At 41.4% G+C, this 19,444-nt stretch overlaps 1 protein-coding gene across 4 annotated transcripts in view; it reads right to left on the bottom strand.

Annotated features, from left to right (window-relative positions):
• anks1aa (ankyrin repeat and sterile alpha motif domain containing 1Aa) overlaps positions 1-19,444 on the bottom strand; it is a 64,300-nt gene continuing 44,856 nt past the window's right edge. The window contains exons 17-28 of one of the 4 annotated variants that reach the window (XM_087833451.1): positions 17,860-17,972; positions 10,854-10,952; positions 10,232-10,378; positions 9,493-9,600; positions 8,412-8,582; positions 8,192-8,329; positions 8,030-8,101; positions 7,853-7,939; positions 7,183-7,320; positions 5,299-5,481; positions 2,826-2,920; positions 1-1,557 (exon numbers count right to left, since the gene is read on the bottom strand). In XM_087833451.1, coding sequence (XP_087689577.1) covers positions 1,554-1,557; positions 2,826-2,920; positions 5,299-5,481; positions 7,183-7,320; positions 7,853-7,939; positions 8,030-8,101; positions 8,192-8,329; positions 8,412-8,582; positions 9,493-9,600; positions 10,232-10,378; positions 10,854-10,952; positions 17,860-17,972 — 1,355 coding nt within the window. In that variant the 3' untranslated portion in view covers positions 1-1,553. The other 3 variants (XM_087833450.1, XM_087833452.1, XM_087833448.1) reach the window with 3 other exon arrangements.

The raw sequence follows: 19,444 nt of genomic DNA on the forward strand, positions 1-19,444 counted from the left end.
TTCTAACTGTACCATTTATTAGTTGTACAATTATGAAAAATAATCATAAAAAAGACTGGAAGCCCAAGATTATTTACAATCTTTTTCTCTGAAGTGAGGTCCCTCTTCTGAGTCATGTTCTCAGCCTTCTTTTTTTAATGTTTTTTTAAATCACAGGGTATTTATTCACGATATGTTTAACTTTATAAGACATAGTCCTTTTCTCTTTTTTGACAAGTGTCAAAAATTACATACGTACATACATACATATACATACATATATATATATAGATATCTATAAAAACAAAAATCATTCAAGTATCAAAATACAGACCGCTAGATTCATGTACAATATCATTCTCATCATTGTTGTCATCAGATTAGTCCCAAAATATCTTTCCTGATCCTCAGCAATGTGCAAAAGCAGAGCAGGACCAGGCTGATGGCTAAAGGTGCTGACACCAGCGCGCTGAAGACAGTGTACCATAGAGTTATCGTACTGGCCGGATAAAAACGTAACACATATACAAGAGTTAAATCAAAATGAGCTGACTATGCACCCATATACAGATTGGTGGACCAAACAGTACCATTAACAGTCAACATATTAGGAGTTAGCTAGAGAAACATGCCGTGCCCTATTGTTCTTGTCTGCAGCTATAAATCTAGAGTCGTACCGGCCTGCATGGCAGGTTTGGTGAATAATCTTGTCGAGATTAACTGAACAAAGGGGCAGGGAAGGAGAGAAAGAACCACACCTGATCCAGTTCCAGCATTAGGACAAATCATAGTCCTATAAAAAAAAGTAAACGCCCGCCCACCCACACACACACACGCGCGCATACTCAGACACACAAAAAGTAAAATAAACGCCATCTCCCGTTATTTCAATATAAAACAGTCTTAGTGTCAGTTTCTTTGCCCCTTGAGTTTGGTAAGAGAGCTCCTCCCATGCAAGATTACATTGTTTTATCACAGTTACACATGTATGCAAGCTGACGGTGATGAAAGCAGCTAAAATGTTTGGATACAGGACAAACAACCCAGGAAGAAGTGTGTACCTACAGTGTGAGGTCTCTCGTCTGACAGTTTGTTTCATAATAAAAAGTGAATGTTCCTCATCCTTGCAGCAACTTCCCCTTTAACTACAAGTTCTGCTTTGAAAACGGCAGGTACATTTCCTGAAACGATAAACACCAACTCTCAGCGAGGGACGTGATGATTCATTTCGGAGGAAATGCACGCAACACGACAAATACATCCGTCTCTAATGTCGCACGGAACAACCATCACTTTTCTAAGCATCGAGAAGTTAAATGGAGGCGGGTGCGTGCGTGCGTGCGTGCAGGGTGATGAAGTTGGAGAAGTCTGATGAACCGGGGGAGCGTGTTGCGTTGGCGAAAGGTTTACATCCGTCTTATTCTCCCGGCCCGTGTGTAACTGTGGGCACAATCCGACTGCTGATGTGATCTGCTCGGTGAGAAGTGGGGGCAATGATCCAGCAAAACATCCTACCCACCACTCAACAGGGAACATTCCTGTCCTTTTCTCACTGTCTGGGATTGGCCACAGTGTCAGCTACAGGGAAGGGACACAGACACACGCACACAAAGCAGTGGAGTTAAAATAAAGTAAAACCGATGGACACAAACAGCACTATAGTGATGGATTACGTCCTTCGTAATGATTAACTCTTTTCACCAAGCATCTGTGAAACATTAACCTGGTATGACTGGGGGGAAAGGCAATGCTGACAGGATGAACACTGAAGGCATTTGTTGTGAAAGGAAAAAAAAGGAGAGGAAAATGCACTTATTCTTTCAAACTTGGGGATTTTATGAAAGTGCTTAGATGTAGTTAGTTCACTCTAGATGAAGCATTGAGTTTAAATCCTGACTGATAGTTGACGGCATACCAGTTTTGAATTAGTTTGAGCTGTTTTTTTGGAGCAAGGACCACCAACATGCAGATCCATGTCTGCCTCTGTGCCCTATTCTGTCCCTCTGATGCTCTCTAGAAACCCCACCCCAAAATGCTTACTTCATTAGCATCAAAAGGATCATATCACAGTGCTAGGATCTTGGCCTCTTTTGGCTTTAAGCAGGCAGCTGACCGTAAGAAGAAGAAGAAAAGCCTTGCCCTTAATTGATCTTATTTAACCTCAATAACACCTGCATCCCTGCGAACATAAACATGCTACAGTCCGACTGATGCATAGAATTACAGGATCAGTTTCACAGTTTCCTCAGGAAACGTGTCCATCCAGGTACAGGATGTGTGCAGTGGGTCACTCTTGGCTGTGGTAAAAATCAGTTTTCTCAGCACTCGGTGAAGTCAGGAGTTGGAACGTCAGAGTGAAAAGCCTCAGAGCGGCCGTCGCCTAACAGAGCAGGAAAAGCATTAAGAAAAGAGAGCTTATCACCAAGAGTAAAGAGTGGGATGTTGACAGTTGGGAAGAAAAAAGGGGGAAGCATTGTTGGAGGAAGCATATAAGGTAAACAGAAAGGAGGAATAAAAGGGAAAGTGAGTGGCAGGCTCATAGTAGAAGAGATACCAACTAGACAGCTAGAAGACGGTGGGCGAGGTGGAGGGGTTGCGTTAATAATCGAGAAAAAGTGTAAAGGTGCTGGGAGTTAAACATAAGAAGGGGCAACAGCTGGTCAGTTGCCACAGACTGTGGTGTTGTCGGAGGAAGAAAGAAGTGATGGCGGTGGGGAGGAGCAGAGGTCCAGCGCGGAGAAAGAGGCAGCGTCACAGTGAAAGGCACACAGAAGGAGGGGAAGGAAGGAGGGTGAGGCTGAGCCCAGGAGGAAGAGAGGTCCACTCAGAAAATGGTGGTCTCGTACTTAGTGCTGATAGTGCGCTTGGATTCCTTGGGGTCCATGAGCCACGTGGCACTACCCTGGGACTGAGAATCGCCTTCCTGCTCCACGATGTCCCCCTGTGAGTACAAACAGACAGCAATGAAATATCTGAATCTTCACATACGAGGCTGATTACACTTTTTGTAATGCTTAGATTCAAAATGCAGCAATGAAGTATTATTGTGCCAACAAACTGGAATTGTTTGTGGTGAAATTTAACCACATTTACCCTTGAAAATGTTGATGTTTGTGTTTAAACAGATTCCATAAACTATGCAGTATCAAACCTATCCATCAATTATCATAAAATTACAACCCCGATCCCAAAAAAGTTGCAATGCTGCGTAAAATGTAAAGGAAACAGGATGCAATGATTTGCAGATCTCATAAACCCATATTTTATTTATTATATTAGACAAAAAGGTTTTTAACTAATACTTTTTACTATTTCATGAAAAACATTAAGTCATTTTGAATTTGATGGCAGCAACACTTCTCAGAATAGTTGGAGCTCAAAAGATCAGAAGTACTATGTGATGCACTGCCATCTTCTCTGAGCCAAAGCTCTGAGGCAACTTGGAAAACTGTTATGTGGTCAGACAAATCCAAATTTAAAATTCTTTTTAGAAAACACGGATGAAAAGTCCTCTGGAGGAGAGGGACCGTCAGGCTCGCCGTCAGTGCTCAGTTCAAAAGCCTGCAACTCTCATGGTATGTGGGTGGATCATTCCCATGAAATAGGCAGCTTGCACACATGGCAAAACATTATTGCCGAAAGGTATCTACAGGTTTTAGAGCAACACGTGCTTCCATCCAGATGATGTCTTTTTCAGGGAAGGCCTTGCATTCCCTGAAAACTAGACTAAACCACATACTTCATCTATTACAGCCGCATAGCTTCGGTGCTGAACTGCAGTTCAGACCTTCCACAATTAAAAACAGTTGACACACCATGAAATACAACAAAGAAGACACAGAACTACTGAGCAGCTAAAAACGATACAATAAACAAGAATGGGACACATTTCTCAGCTGAAAGTCCGGCAACTGGTTTCCTCATCACCCAGAAAACGACTTTATTTTTTTTCTCAGTGTAAACAGTTAAAATGTTTTGCGTGTTCAGATATCAATAAAAATATGGGTCTATGAGATTTGCAATTTTTGCAATTTTAACTTTCCCTGGTTCTCATTTTGCTGAGCACTTTTGGGAGTAATTAGTAAGCAGCCAGTTTTGCTGACTTTTTATTGATAAAACATAATAAAATTTTCTCTATGTATATCATAAAGGGACTTTTAAAAAAAACTGTAAAAGTTTAAATTAAGTAAAAACACTCAAAAAGAATTCTGTGTACAGTATATAAACTTTGTCTGTCTTACTACAAGCGTGTCACTAGAGGGCGTTGGAGTTAACAGTATACATCATGATTTGTCGTTTTCAACACAGAGCAGTGAAAATATAGTGAAATAAACAGACAAAAAAGTTTACGGGCTTTTCAGGAAAGTCAGAGAAAATAAGCTGTGACAGAAAGGCAAAAAAGAAAAAGAAAAAAAAAGAGTGGGTGAGAAGGGTGGGGATGGGATAGGAGGCAGCACCTGGGCAGCATGGCTGGCAGAGTGCAGCGGTAGGAAGGAGGGACGGTGGTTGGTGCAGGTGTAACAGTAACAGCAACGACTGTCGAGAGGAAGAGGAGAGTCCTGGGAGAAATAAACACCACCAGGAGGGAGAGAAGCGAGCCAGACGGAGACGAAGATTAGAAGAGAAAAGGGAAAGTGCACAAAGAACCAGGAAGAAGCAGCGACAGAGTCAAGAACTTAAAGGGCGGGAAAAGTGACACAGATTTTAACAGACATGACACATGAGGAGTCTGACAGGTCGCACACAACACAGAAGACACTGCAGGTGCATTTTGAAGCTTATATGTGCTCATCGGTGCGGATGTGTGTAACTGAGTATGAAGTGCATGTGTGCTCAGGTGCTGATTAAACACATTTAAAAATGTACATGTAAAAAAAGCCACACAGATGAAACACACTGAACAGAATTACATTGTTAAATCATTGTGATCATCAAGCTGCAGCTAGAAATGTGTAACTTGTCCCCGAGGTGGACTTAGCTCATTTATATTCAGCACAAGCTTCCCTCTTAATGGTTTAATGCTAATGCCCAGATGGACATCAGCATAGCATAACCACAGTGATGTCGAGAGGTGTAGACTGATGCAAACAATCTAACATTGTTTTTGCTTCCACAAAATTAGGCGTAAGCTGCAAATGTAATCACAAAACACAAAAAGATTTTTTTCTGGCAACTTATTCTATAGTTGAGGTTCACTCGAGGTGCACAGAGAAGTAAAAAAAAAAAAGGATTTAAAATTCCAAATTTGCTTGAGAACATGTTGAACAATATTTCAGCTTGATTTGGTTTTTTTACTACAACACTTAACAACCAACTCACCGCTGTTTTGCGTATGCTGCCTCGTGGTTTGGGCACAGGTTTGCTGGACTTTGTCTCAATGACCTCTGATCCAGATCCAGCTGGGACGCTCTGGTGCGGTTTGGTCCTCTGGGCCTGCAGAGCCAGCTGATATGCTACCTCAAACGCCTGGCCCAGTGTCAGTATAATCTCATAGGTCAGGTTCTATACAGAAAGGGAGAAAGAGGAGGATCACTGAGTCATTACAAGCCTTTAGCCAAAGGACCACCATCATCAGAGTGTGCAGCGAGACAGCAAAACGTAACAGAAGAAAGATTTTTCCTCCAAAACTTCTTCAAAACAAAATTGCATAAGCTGAAGAAGTGGCAGTAATCTCAGGAGTATTGTGCAGCAACCCCCTGTTCCTAAACTAGATCCATCCTCTGTAGCTCAGTAATAAAGCTGCTGGATTATTCTGTTTTACCCTGACAGCTCCCAGGTACGAACAAGCACTGCAGACTAAAGACAGATGATTCATGCTTTATACGTTATGCCTTGGGAGTCTGAAAAAGCAATCCGATGGTGGGCACAACAATCATCATTTGAAGAGACACATAACACAGAGCTGTGAAATCCTCTTTACATCCTTTGATGTAGTAACCTGCCCTGAGATAAAGCACTCCATATACACCAATACGCAGAAACTGAACATCTCTCTTGTGTAGTGACGATTGTGCCTGGCGGACCCTGAAAGCAGCCATATAGTCAGTACAGTTTAAAATAACCAAATAAACCTCATGGAGATTCATATGGACACTTTCGGTAGCAGAAGGGACACGGCAAAGCTGTGGTAACTATTTGACTCATAGCGTGTAGTTTCAGTGTTCAATGACTACCAACAGCCCGCAATCAAATACAAAAACATTACTGTCTACAGCTGAAAACTTTTGTCAAGCTACTACTAACATAACGGACAGGTTTTTGACGGGGCTGCCACACAAACACAAAGCAGGAGATGAAGCATCGCCAAGTAGGTTTCCAAACCAACTTCCTTCCAAGTCACTGAGCTACTACTACTGTTCAAGGCCCACAGGTACCCTGAATAAGCAGACAAACTGCAAGCTGAGATAACTAGCAGATAAATCTGTACTTTGTTTTGAACACGGGGGAGAAACTCCAGAAGTACAAAAACGGCAGTTCCTCCGTGCAAAGCTTGAAGCTGGCTCCAAAAATGACAAGACTTCCATGTTAAAATGTCACATTTTACAGTATGGTACAAAAAATATTTTGGCTTCTGTGGATTGTTTCCCCCTTCATAACAATTTAATAACAACATAATAATTGAGGACTCATTCTGAAGTACTAAACTGTAGCTCTTCACCGTCTGCCTACTACTACTGGTGACTTTTAGAACTTTTTTAATTGATTACATGACTATCCATCCATCTTCATCCACTTTATCCGGGGCCAGCAGCCTAAGCAGAGAAGCCCAGACCTCCCTCTCCCCAGCCACCTCCTCCAGCTTATCCGGGGGAACACCAAGGCTTTTCCCAGGTCAGCCGAGAGATATAATCTCTCCCGCGTGTCCTGGGTCGTTGGTTTGGATTACATGACTAATACTGTTCATTTCTGGGTGGTGCTGACCATCCAAGAAGTTTGTGCTCTAATGTTTTATCCATCTGTTTCTTACATTAATTAGCCTGTATGTGTGTATCTATATTACATGCCACGAGCTGCTGTTTATGAATGCAACTTGCTAAGCGCTAGCTGCTAAGTAAACCCTCCACCCTCCCATCTTTGTAAGATAACGTCAGGCTCTAAAACACCAGCATATAAAAGCTTCAAGAGCGATGGGGGACATCACAATCACACAATCATCTTTTATACCATCTATAGTACAATAGAGCCCAGTGCAAGTGTCCTTACCACATCTACTGTGCTGAAGACATGGCAGTAATGGTGGCTGGTCTGCAGGTCCTTAGTGATGTAGGCAAATGTGCACAAGTCCTCTGGGTCCTGGGCTGCACAAGAAATGTTACGGATCTCGTGCTCTGCAATGATGTTCTGGACCGAGAAGGGCGACATGAGTGAGGTTTAGTAACGAGAGTACACAGTGCATTCTTTCATTTTTTAAAATTTTTTTTATTTCATTCCATCAACATTGAGACAATAATGCTGTTAGAAAATGTTACAAAATAAAAAAAAAACTAAACGGTTAAAGGAGAGACACCGACTGCCAGCCATCACAAGTGCAACTACAACAAGACCATGTTGAGTTTCAACATTTCAAAGCCTTTTTTTATTAATGTCAACTAAATGTCAATCAGATTTGCTTCCTATAAAGAAATATAAGCACAAACTAATCTGACACAAACTTGCAGGCATGATATTTACAATCACAAAAAGAGAGGAAGCTTGATGTCTGACTGCGTCACTTTCATGCACACATTAAAAAAGGAAACATGCTGGTATTTGCCCCGGCCTCAATTTGATGTATCACACGCCTCAAAGAACACGTCTGGTTAAGAAGTAAACCTTTACGCAAAGAGAAAATGTGTATGTACGTGTGTGCGCGCGCATGTGTGTAGTCGCTAACCTTGTTGGCTGCGTCAATAAACTTCACACCCTTGTATGTGATTGAGAGGACGATAGTCGGGACTTTTCTCATTTGCTCTGTTGACCTCTGGAGGAAAGATTAAAAGTACAGGTCAGTTGCCAACACGCAAACAATATCTATGAGTTTATCCTCAGGGATTGGAGAAACTTGTCATACCCGCATTTTGGCACAAGCATCCTGCGTGGACTCAGTGCCCCTTAGTTCCTTAATAAGCATGGAACCAAGATACTGTAATGAAATGGAGGGGAAAGACATTACTGCTGATGTGTTTAATCAACGAAGCGGAATCATGTAGGAAGAAGAATGGTGCATACGTACACTAGCTTCATAAGCGCAGGATTCAAAGATGAGTTTCTCCGGTTGGTGATGCCAGTTCTGAACCGGGGCGTACGGTGCTGCTAGACTAGGTGGCCGCAAGGTCAGGCGGGGCTCTCGTTGCCAGTCTTCATGTCGCTCCTATAAAAATAACCATAACTATCAAAGAAGCCTGGCAGAGGCCCTCAATAACCATTAACACACTCGCAGATATACCACATACAGGAGGCCTGTGTCGTTCGCTGCGATATCTTTGGGTAACGTCATAGTCGTTTTCTTGTGCTTTTTTCCTCCCTGGCTCGCCTGCAGGCAGCAGAGGGTCCATTGAGCGTCCTGTGTAGGGCTCCATCTGACTCATGGGAGATGAAGTCTGGGATCCAGGCAGGTCTTGGCACTGCGGAGATGTAATATGACACAGTTGGGTATCTCATAGAGGTGGGACTCACCATACAACTCACGATACGATATTATCACAATACTTAACGCACGATACGATATTATTGCAATTTTTAAAAATATTTTGCGATATTCAAATTCTGTACATAAAGGTAAACTTTATCAATATTCATTTTATCTAATATCAAAGTCTCACACTCAGTCTTTCTCTCATTTCAGTCAGTTTTATTGTTGACAAACTGAACGGTTTGTATTACAGTCTAGTCCAACTTAACTAAATGCAACCATCTGGTACAATTATAGCTATTCTGAACTATGCAATTTATGAAAACTATGCAGCCCCTTCAGCTACTGAAGAATTTGAAAGTAAATTAAAACAAAATATAATTGTACATTAAATAAAAAAGTTTTAAACTTAATTAAAATAAAACATGTCTTAAATTAAAATAAGTAAACTGTCATGTTTATTGCTGCCAAAAAAAAAGTTAAACACATTTGGACAGTGAAGGAATGTCAGGATTCTTGCTCAGAAAAAGGGGCTGATCAACATGCTCTGAAGTCAGAGCATGTTCCAGTCCACAAAAAAATTGTAATAAAATATCGATTTCTGCCGTCCCTGTATCGATACATTATTAGCAAACAAAATATCACGATACTACACAGTATCGATTTTTCCCCCACCCCTAGTATCTCATGTCAGATGCCCTCTCTATCATTAGCTATCTGGCATTCATCTTTGTCAATATACTTCGCACCATTTACAGGCTATAAATAAAGAATTTGAAACGTAAGCCTAAGTTTGTCAGACAGTATTCAAACATCAGATCTGGTTCCGAAGTGAGTGAAGAGTAAACAAGAAACATATTGTGAAGCACTTTTACACAGGAAAGTAGTTTGTAGGTCCTCACCCTGATCTGAGACAAACGAGGAGGTTTGACAGGAGGCTCTTCATAAGGCCTCTCCGCTAAGGAAGCGATGATGCGTTTCCTGTGACCAAGTAGGCTAATTTTTAGCACCTGTAAAAAAGAAAATTATGAAGTGATCATACTGAGCAGCACATAAGGAAATGCCAGAAAACAACACATCAGGCACCGCTACTTCATTTGTGAGGTTCCCTTAATGGTTCTCCATGTGAAGCTGTTTCTCCTCTGAGTCTCTTCTCTTCTGTTAATCTTGAATCTACATACAGGATTGCACAAGTTCATATGTTCATGCAGCGATACAGTGTCTGACATTACTTCACTGATCTACAGGTGATGGTATTGCACACAGAAATGGAGGAATGCAGCAGTGAACAAGAAAACATGTTTCTTTCAGAGACCCTTCCCAGTAGTAGCAAAAGGCAACATATTTTCTCACAGACCAGTGAAGTCTGACGTGCCATCTTCTAACCAAGTAATTTCAGTTCTGTCTTTCAAAGTGAAATTCTCAATTAAATTTTTTGAGTGACACTTTAGAATCCATTTCCCAATATTCAACACAAATACACATTCACCTTCAGTTTTAGCCTCCTGCTTCAGTTTGGGGGGGAACCTGAAGTAAACTGTCAAACTCGTTTCCCTATCCTGATTTTTTTTTCCAAGACACCTGAAGACTAATTTCACCCTCTGATACTCCTCACTGTCCTTGTACATCACTGTGACTCACATTGACAATCTCCAGCTCCCAAAGGTTTCTGACGCAGTCCAGAGTGCGGTAGCCGCTGGACAGGAAGTTTTGCAAGTACTCATGCAGGCCCAGATTCTCCAGCCAGGAGGACAGGGAGTTGCTGCCGTCACAGCCGAGCGCTTTCACCTGCAGCAGAAAACGTAATCATTCACAGACACTTTGAGGAATTCAGGGCGTTGGCTGAACCAATATGCTGCAAATTTAGCCAATTTTCCTTGGCAGAAAATTGAAGGGTTCTGGTTTCAATAACCCCCGCAGATGTATATTTGTATACAAGCAGAATGAGCTAAAGCAATACAAATTAAAGTGACAATACTGCAGAGGTGTTTTAGTTTAATTTTACTTTTATAACAAAAGTAAAGCTCCCAATACAATAAGATAAAGCAAGCCCACCGCCAAACCGCATTCGACTTCATTATTAAGCACTAATGCTCCTGCTTAGCCGTATGCCTAACCCACAAATTAACTTGTTAATTTCCATAAATGCAATAGATACTTGGGTCTAAGGTGAGAATATTACTTGATCATCTAACATTAAAGCAAATGCAAAACACTGAATTGGGTCTGAGAAGTACTAAAGTAGGAATCAATGATTTATCACCTTTGGGAAGGAACGTGCTGCGTGCAGGATCTTCTTTCTGTGGCTCGGATCTGCGATTCCAATCTCTCTCAAGTCCTGGTCCTCCATTACATTGCTCCCCTTTAAAGCAACATACAAAACAAGCATTTTTGTTACTGCCATTTCTATTCTAAGACCCATGAAAGTCATTAGAAAGCAAGGTACATTAAACTGTCAGAATAAAGTAATTTAAGTTACCATTTAGTAAAAGCCAGTTTGGTTTTTTTACGTAGTTTATTCAAGTTATCTATGAAAATCCCAAAACACAGACTACTTTGATTTAAGATTATATATAATTAAGACGAACCCTCCAAGCTAAAAGCCTTCAGTGCAACGTGAGAATTGATCACAAGTATGCTACCACTGCATAAAAAGGTGAATTACTCCTGATTGAGATCCTCCCTAGAACTCAACTTAGTGACTATCGCCAGAGGAGCCACATCGATAACCCCTTAAATGAGACTTAAGTGTGTGTGTGTGTGTGTGGGGGGGTGGGGGGGTGGGTGTTACGGAGAGGAATGTGGTGATTGATGTTCAAACCAGTCTTTGGTTACACACGATATCACCTTTGGAGACTGAGTGGCAACAAACAGATAATGGAGAAGGGAGGAATGAATCAATGTCTGAGTTGCAGAGTAGTCAGCGTTATGAGATGGAGGCGCATCGATAGCTGACGACAGCCGCGGGGGAAATCAAAACACCTTGACACGTAAAAGGAAAGCCTTTATTTGAACACCGATCATTTATTTTAGTTCCATATTAAACAACTTCATGGTACAACAGACCAAATAAGACAGTAAACAATGTTTCCCACAGATTTAGATTAAAACGATAACAGATTCATAATAAAGCTTCTGGGGTTTTCACACTTAATGTTGCAGCTTTACCGAGCAACATAATCAGCTGCCTCTGAGGTGAACGAAAGAACTCCAAGATTACAGCTGATGATTATGTGTCTTGTTTATTAACAATTTCCCTACCCACTGTTAGACCCTGGTTACAGTAGTCTTTTCAGGTCTGAGCATCTGCAGAGGAGAAGAAAGACTACTGTCTTCAACTGCAGTCCAGGAGGGTGGAATAGAACGTGAATATCTCCAAGAAGCAGCTGAATAACTGATAGGACCAAAACAACAACAACCACCCAGCAATTGAACTTGTAGTCAAAACCACGGGATGGCAAGGGCTGGGACTAGCCAGTTAGCAGTGTTTGAAGGAATTGCAGTCAGTTAAACTGAATTAAACTGACTTTTAACCATGCTCAGACTGACCAATAAGAAGTGGGTAAGGGTCACAAGTCCTGCCTGTTGGATATAAACCATGAATGCTAGCTGTAGTGCTTCTGCAGGGGAGTCAGCTAACTGTCATCTGTCAGTATCACTACGGTCCAGAGAAGGCGCTGCCTCAGGGCTCATTTGGCTGACTCTTCAATATGAACCTAAAGTTAATCTTGTAGTGCTCACCGCTGCGCACACGCACACATACACACACCACTTATGGCATAGCAGAGATGCTGTCTGTAGGTCAAACTTGACAGCCTGTTTTTCATGCAGATGCCGTTGATGCAAACGAGGGGCGGAGAGCATGAGGAGCGGGGAGGAGTGAGTCTGTTAGAGTAAATGCTGCAGAGCAATCTTTGTAATGCTGCCTGTGGAATCACAATGCTAATCACAATTCAGCTAAGACACTGACGTAAACTTTTACACTGCCATCCTGTTCATGCTGAAATTTCTAATAGGCTGCGATCCAGCCTGTCGATGGAAATCTGGAGTAGGAAGACGGAAAGCAGAAATATGAGTACCTGAATGCTCCGAGTGAGTTTATTGATCAGAACTCACCATGATCTTGGCTTCAGCCCACACTGAGCACAGGACATTATGTATCATCTCTTTTGCCTTCACACTGCCTCACACGAAACTGACAACTGAAAGCCCATTATCTCTGAGCAGCAACATGCTGATTGCTGCCTCTCTAGCTGAGGACTGATATGGTTTGTGGGGCTGAATGGATGATAATGCTTCAAAGTGTATGGATCATTGCATTACTGTCCCACTGGAGATTAACTGATAAATGTCTCTATGCGGGGGAATACAGCTGTAACAGACTGGGTTTACACTCTCTGCCCATTTCCCGATTTATTCATTTTCCTACCACTCCGATTTTCTCATGTGTCTTCTGCTAATTCTGGCAGATGTGCAGAAATGTTATCTCATCACTTCGAAATCATCCTGTTTATTGGGCTTTACAGACTTTAATATTTGTTTTATGACATCTATCACTGAGGCAAGCTAAGGAAACATCAGCGTTGTGGGTGCTGGAGTCCATCCCAGCCACCATACGGCAAGACCCTGGGTACACCCTGGACAAGTCGCCAGGCTGACACAGGGTTCCTTTGTTCATTTCTTTCAATCTTTTTTTGTCCTTGGATAATTTGATTTCATGTTGAAGTTAACCTGGATAAGCTTAGACATAAATAAATGACTCCCAGTCCCCAGTCCCATGATTAATGGCTTGATGGTTGAATGACAACCTGACTGAAAGCAAATAACTTTGAACACTAATCAACATTTTGCTTCTGGACACACCTCACTGAACCAAACCAAACTGGAGTGAACTGAACACCTGTTAGGTGAAGAATGTTTGTTCACACCTGGTTTAATAAAAATTCTCTTTTCCTTTCATGTAAAGTGTTACATTCACCTCTGCTATATCTGGATAAGCCATTTATCCTCATTCAAAGACTCTGAAAACACAAACAAGCATGATGTGGTGGTGACAACTCTGTGGGGAAATTTCTGGCTAATGTGCTTCCACAGGGTTGGCAGGTTTCAAGGAGTACATTAGTAGAGAGAACGCTAATATCAGCACAACATTTGCAAACAGAATACATTTACAGCAGTGTAAGCTGGGCCCGTTTTGTGCCTGTGCAGCTTGTCCAGCTCTGCTTTACTCCGTCCTCTCATTAAAATGCTGCTCTGTTCCTCCTCGGCCTATCCAGAGAACAGCCACAGAGGCCTCCCTGGTTTAAAAGCACTCTGAATTCAGGCTGGGTGCTCAGGGGCACGGATCACTCATTCTGACCCTCTAAAGGACAGCTACCTAACAGCACTAAGACTCAGTTTGTCCTCCTAAACTGGCTGCCATGAGATCACTCAGACCTCAAAAGAAAAGTGCAAATGAAACGATGACAGAACATTAAAAAAATGTTTCTTTCAAACTAACAAACAAATCTAAGCCAAAAAAAAAAAAAAAAAAAAAAAAAAAAAAATCAATCCATTCACAGTCCTTTAGCTTCGGATGCAGGAAGCCATTACTGGATTTTTCCGCAGGGTTTGGTCCCTCGCTGCAGCATGAGCCCTTTGCATTTATTAAAAGGCAGAAAAAGCAATGACGACAGACCAAAAAAAAACAAAAAACAAAGGGGGGGGGGGTCACGAAAACTTCATGAATTTAGATTACATGAATGCAACTCAGAAGTAGAAAAGGTTTGCCTAACCTTGGTGCAACTTTTAGATCTGACCAACTCTTTCTAAAAACAAAAAACAAAAGGCTTTCTCCTTATAAATCCTCAGCCACCTCCACTGATTTGAAACTCAAAGTAAATTTGTTCTCCCTCAGCTGACCGCATAAAAGTCAGATCCAGACGCCCTCGCCAGAAGACCGTCAGTCTCACAGTCGCTTTGAATACAAACGAACTTGCCGACTGTGTCACAGCGCAGAAGTCTAACACAGAGAAAAAAAGAGCCATTTCATCTCAACAGGCTTTACTTGTCAGCACCAACGAGCGGTGGAGAACAGCATGATTGCGCAGCGCTTGTTTCATCGGGACATTTGCTCCACGAGTCAATAAAAAGCATCTAAGTGGTTTCAGAAAAAGGTTCGTCTCTGCAACGCTGCTTGAACACAATACATTCACTGCTGTTATTGATCTGCTTCTAGAGCGTGCCTGCAGGGGAGACACAGATCACAGTTGGCCGAGTGGCAGAGTAAACACTGTTTAATTAGTGATCTCGCTGCTACATAGACATACTATTTATTTTTCCAAGTATGCTTAACAACCTAACTCAGAGAAGGACCATTCTCTTACCATTGTTTAAAATTTGATGATGAAGCGTGAACATTTCAATTAAAATACTGGCATCTCGCCCGTCTTTTAGCAGCTCATAGGAAATGCATAAGAGCAATATCATGACTCTGCATCTATTTCTGAGTCTGAAGTGTTTTTAGATTGTTGTTTTGAAAGTCGTACACAGAAGGAGATCAGTGTCTTGAAGATAAAAGTGGATTGGCTGACAGGCATATCTGTACACAGTACTGGCAACTCAGCCAAGAACGAAATATGCCTCGTTTCTGCTCTATTCACTAATGCATAGATTAAACACAATTATAAAAGTTTAGCAAAGGCAAGGTGACTCAGAGGGTAATTCTAATTTCCAATTGAGACTAAATTGTGATTCAAAAAAAAAAAAAAAAAAAAAAGGTCAACATTTGCTGTGGGAAGGAGACGTTTTGTTCAGAGGTAACAGCTTTTTCTCTAAACCCTGCAGCGACTTTAGGAAGCCAGGTGGTTAGTAAGCCATGTTTAAAGATAGAAATGTTGCCAGCTTGCCGCTTTGGAATAAAAAGAAGACTCAAGCCTGAGAAAAAGGAGTGTGAAAGCCTAAAAGACAGTAGGAAGATTAAACCCCGAGAGAAACTTCAGAGGCTTCAACACGTACTTAAACATGGGTGTGGATCACGCTTTCTCCAAGCGGAGAGGCTGATAAGTGGATGAATTCTCTATTCTCGGGTTATGTAAAGTAGAGTAAAAGGTTGTTTATGGGAGAATCAGAGTGCACTTAAATTAGACAGATATAGTTTGATAGCAGCCACACATTTCATTTATTAAACAACTGAAGCTTAATAAACCAAAGAAACACTAAATTTATAATATTTAAGTCTAATTAACAAGCCTTACGTGCAGAGATAAAGAAATAAATATACAGATACTGACAATCAGTGATGACCTTTATCTGGCGTCAGACCAGACAGTGATCTTCTAGTTTTCTATTGTCTAATTCTGGTCAGGTTGTGTTAATCATTGCTTCAGTTTGTGGTTTTTTGTTGACAGTAGTGGCACCTTGTGTGGTCTTCTGCAGTTCAGAGATGCTCTTCTGCATACATTGGTTGTAACAAGCAGTTACTGGAGTTCCTTCCAAGTTGCCTTCCAGTGAGCTCGAGGCAACAAGACATTTTCACCCAGAGATGTGGATATTTTCACATTTTCAGATCATTCTTTGTAAAACCCTAGAAATAATTTTGTAGGAAAATCCTCAGTCCAGGCTGTCTGACACCAACAGCCATTTAAATCCCCGTTCCTTTCCATCCTGACGCTCCATTCAAACTTCAGAAGGTCATCCTGACCGTGTCTGCATGCCTAAATGCATCGCGTTACTACAAACCCAATTAGATTGAACACCTGATTAGTATACATCATTAGCATACCAAATGAAGTTGCCTATATATCGGCTTTATTATATCCAGTTTTGCAAAGCTCAAGGTTGATGATTTAGAATTTAAAGTTCAAGTTTATTTTTAAAAATTGTTTAAAAAGTTTGATAATCTCAAAGAAAAAAAAAAGTGGGAAAAGAAAGAAATATATTCATTAATTTTTGTCCCATCACTTCATGTTTTTTTTTTTTAAATTATAGTAAATGTTTCCCTCAGAGAGATCGATGTTTTGTTTTGTAGTTTTTGAACTTTAAATGTCTGTACTGGTTTTAATATCGCTGCTATATCACATAATCTCAGGGTCTTATAAGTTGAAACGTGTACGTCTGTTTACATCTGCTGTCATGTGTTGTGGAGCTTACAAACAGAGGGGTATATCTTCTGAATCGCACAAGGAAACAGCTGTTATGCTTACGTACAATACGCTGAGTGTCTAAGGGACCATATTCTTTGGAGTCTTTGTCAGCTTCTCATAGTCGCACTCATCTGAGGCGCAGTTCATTCAAATTCAAATTAAAAGTGCCCGAGACCCTTTCTTTCTTTCAGCTGAAATGAAAAGTTTAATTTGCACCCAACACAGTGATTTATGAATTTTTGTAGTCGCTAAGGGAACTTGTTCTGTTTTGTTGTTGCTGCTGTGTTCCTGTTTATACGCAGCGCTCTGGATCTGGCTTCATTTACTTTGTGGTAAGTACTAAGTCCACGTGGAGGGAATCTTGAGTACATTTATAACTCATGTGTGAATCTACAGTAGTGTTTGAAAAACATGAAAATCTGTTGTCCACAGTGTGTTTTATTTGTTACGGTGAAGGTTTTTATAAGTCTGATAGAGATGTGAGTTCTTATCTTGACCAATAGGATGCTTATCTCTCAACTTTCCCACCGGTTCAGACTGCCAGCTGTGCCCCTTCATCAGACCTCAGGACTGAGAAAAGCAACTGAGCCAACTCAGAGAGGCATCGCACACTGTGGACTCTATAAACTTGTCAGATTGGCAATAGCACCCCATTACTCATCAAGATTCTTCTCCCTTCTGGTCGGGCATCAGCTGCTTTGTTGGCAGCCGGCTCTCTGACTGTTAACGAGAAGCCACGACAATCGCCTCCCAGGCCAGAGACAAACCGTCTGAGAGTGTGAGGATCCAGGACAGCCTTGATTCAACACTAAACCAGAGGTAACAGTATCAAACAAACTATCTGACAGGAGCTGAGCTCAGACTGCATCGGTTAAGTTGAAAGGTGGATGCTTTGCTCAAGAGTCACCGGAACAGATGGAAAAGTTGAAACACTGAGTTAAGCCAAGCACTAAATAATGTAAATACCTATGATGCAAATATGATGCTTTAGAGTACAGGGAAAAGGTAAAAAAAAAAAAAAAAAAAAAAAAAAAAAAAAAAAAAAAAAGTCTTCAAAGACTTAAAAACTGAAAATAAATGGCTAAACATGCGAGAGAATTAAATATGAAACAAAGACAGTAATAAAAAAAAAAGTGAGGCACTCACCATGTAGTGAAGGTCGTCGAATCCATTCAGGAGTAGTTTGCTCTCGTACTGCGGCAGACCCACATGCTCCAGCCAGTCTCCCACGGGCTGATCCAGTAGCCGGCCTGCAGCACCTGCTGACAGGGGAAAGCGCTTCAGGAGTGAGAAACCTTTCAGCCGGTAGCAGCGGCACTCCGAGGACGAGACGTGGCATTGCCACATCATTCTCGGCCAGCAGAGCCGAGCGCACCAGCAGCAGGAACGTGAGGGAGACAGTGTCCTCTGTGAACAAGGCGTCAGCTCCCGCAGGACAGCGGGGGCTGAACAGCAGTCACTCGAAATAGATTAAACTACCCCCGAGTCGGGGGTGAAGGTAAGATAAAAGGGATAAATCCACAAAAAAAAAGGATAATATCTAAAAAATAAAGAATATATTTTTGCTATGATAGTGAGCCAGGAGAATGCTGAAATACATTTCTGTTTAGCACACAGCGCGGTGCCTCACCTAACTCACAAATATGACTGAATATTTCATATCTGATTATGAAAAAAGTCAGTGTCCCATTTCAGGAGGTACCTTTTTCTGCCCAAAAACAAAAAAAACAAAAAAATTAGGGCTGTTTTAATTACACTCTAACTTTACAATAACACTCAGAGGTTGGAGCGTATAACTTTAGTTTAAGTTCTTCCAGGGTAGCAGATTTGTTGCAGCCAAGTGTAAGTGATCCAGACTTGTAGCCAAGACAGGTATTTGGTAAATAATTGGATCCCAGATTCACATATCCAACCTGTTTAAGATATAATCCCCCACAGACAATCCAAACAGGAATCTACCTGTGATGTGCCACTGTCCACATCGGAAGCAGCAGGACAAGCAAAAAACGCAGAGGGACTAAAGGAAACCTGTGACATGACTGCAATGAGCGGAGATTGATAACAGACCAACACTATACTGACAGCTGTCAGCAGTCTAAGCTGAGAGCAGACTAACGTATACAAAGACAGATTGGTGCCTCTCCTCCAGTGAACATGTTACTGGAATTCTTCAACTCTCTTTCAAAGCAAATACACACTAGAAACCAATCACTGCACAGGTAGTTACCTCTCAATATATTAACTACCCCTCAAACACAGAGGCTAACAGAGTCAATCGTTTCCTACCTTGTGAAATCTGGCAGCTTAGAAAAGTAAACAGCGTTAAATTCGAAAACATAACATTTCTTTATAAAACACAGATTTGAAAGTTTCCCTTTCTGCTTGTCGGCTGTCTCATCATTTAAACCTGCTACATAAACAGTCACGTTCCAGATGAGGGTCCCATGTCAAAAGTTCCGTTCAGACATTTCATAAGCTTGAAAATTTGTCAAGGAGAAAAGAAAAAAAAAGAAAAAAAGAAATCCAGTCAAGAATCCGATCAGCTCCTTCAAAAAGCACTTTCAGTGATAGCTCACTCCCAGGATTAACTCCTCTGCAGACAAGAGAGCGCTAAGATTGTCTGAGAGATGTGGTCCGGCAACAGACGAGGTCTAAAAGAAACATTTTTTTAGCTGCTCCTAGCTAAAGAGCAGATAACCTAGTCCTACAGATGCAGAAGTTACATCCTCCT

Source organism: Neolamprologus brichardi, chromosome 20, assembly GCF_056152115.1.
Source record: "Neolamprologus brichardi isolate AB-2024 chromosome 20, ASM5615211v1, whole genome shotgun sequence".
Taxonomy (NCBI): domain Eukaryota; kingdom Metazoa; phylum Chordata; class Actinopteri; order Cichliformes; family Cichlidae; genus Neolamprologus; species Neolamprologus brichardi.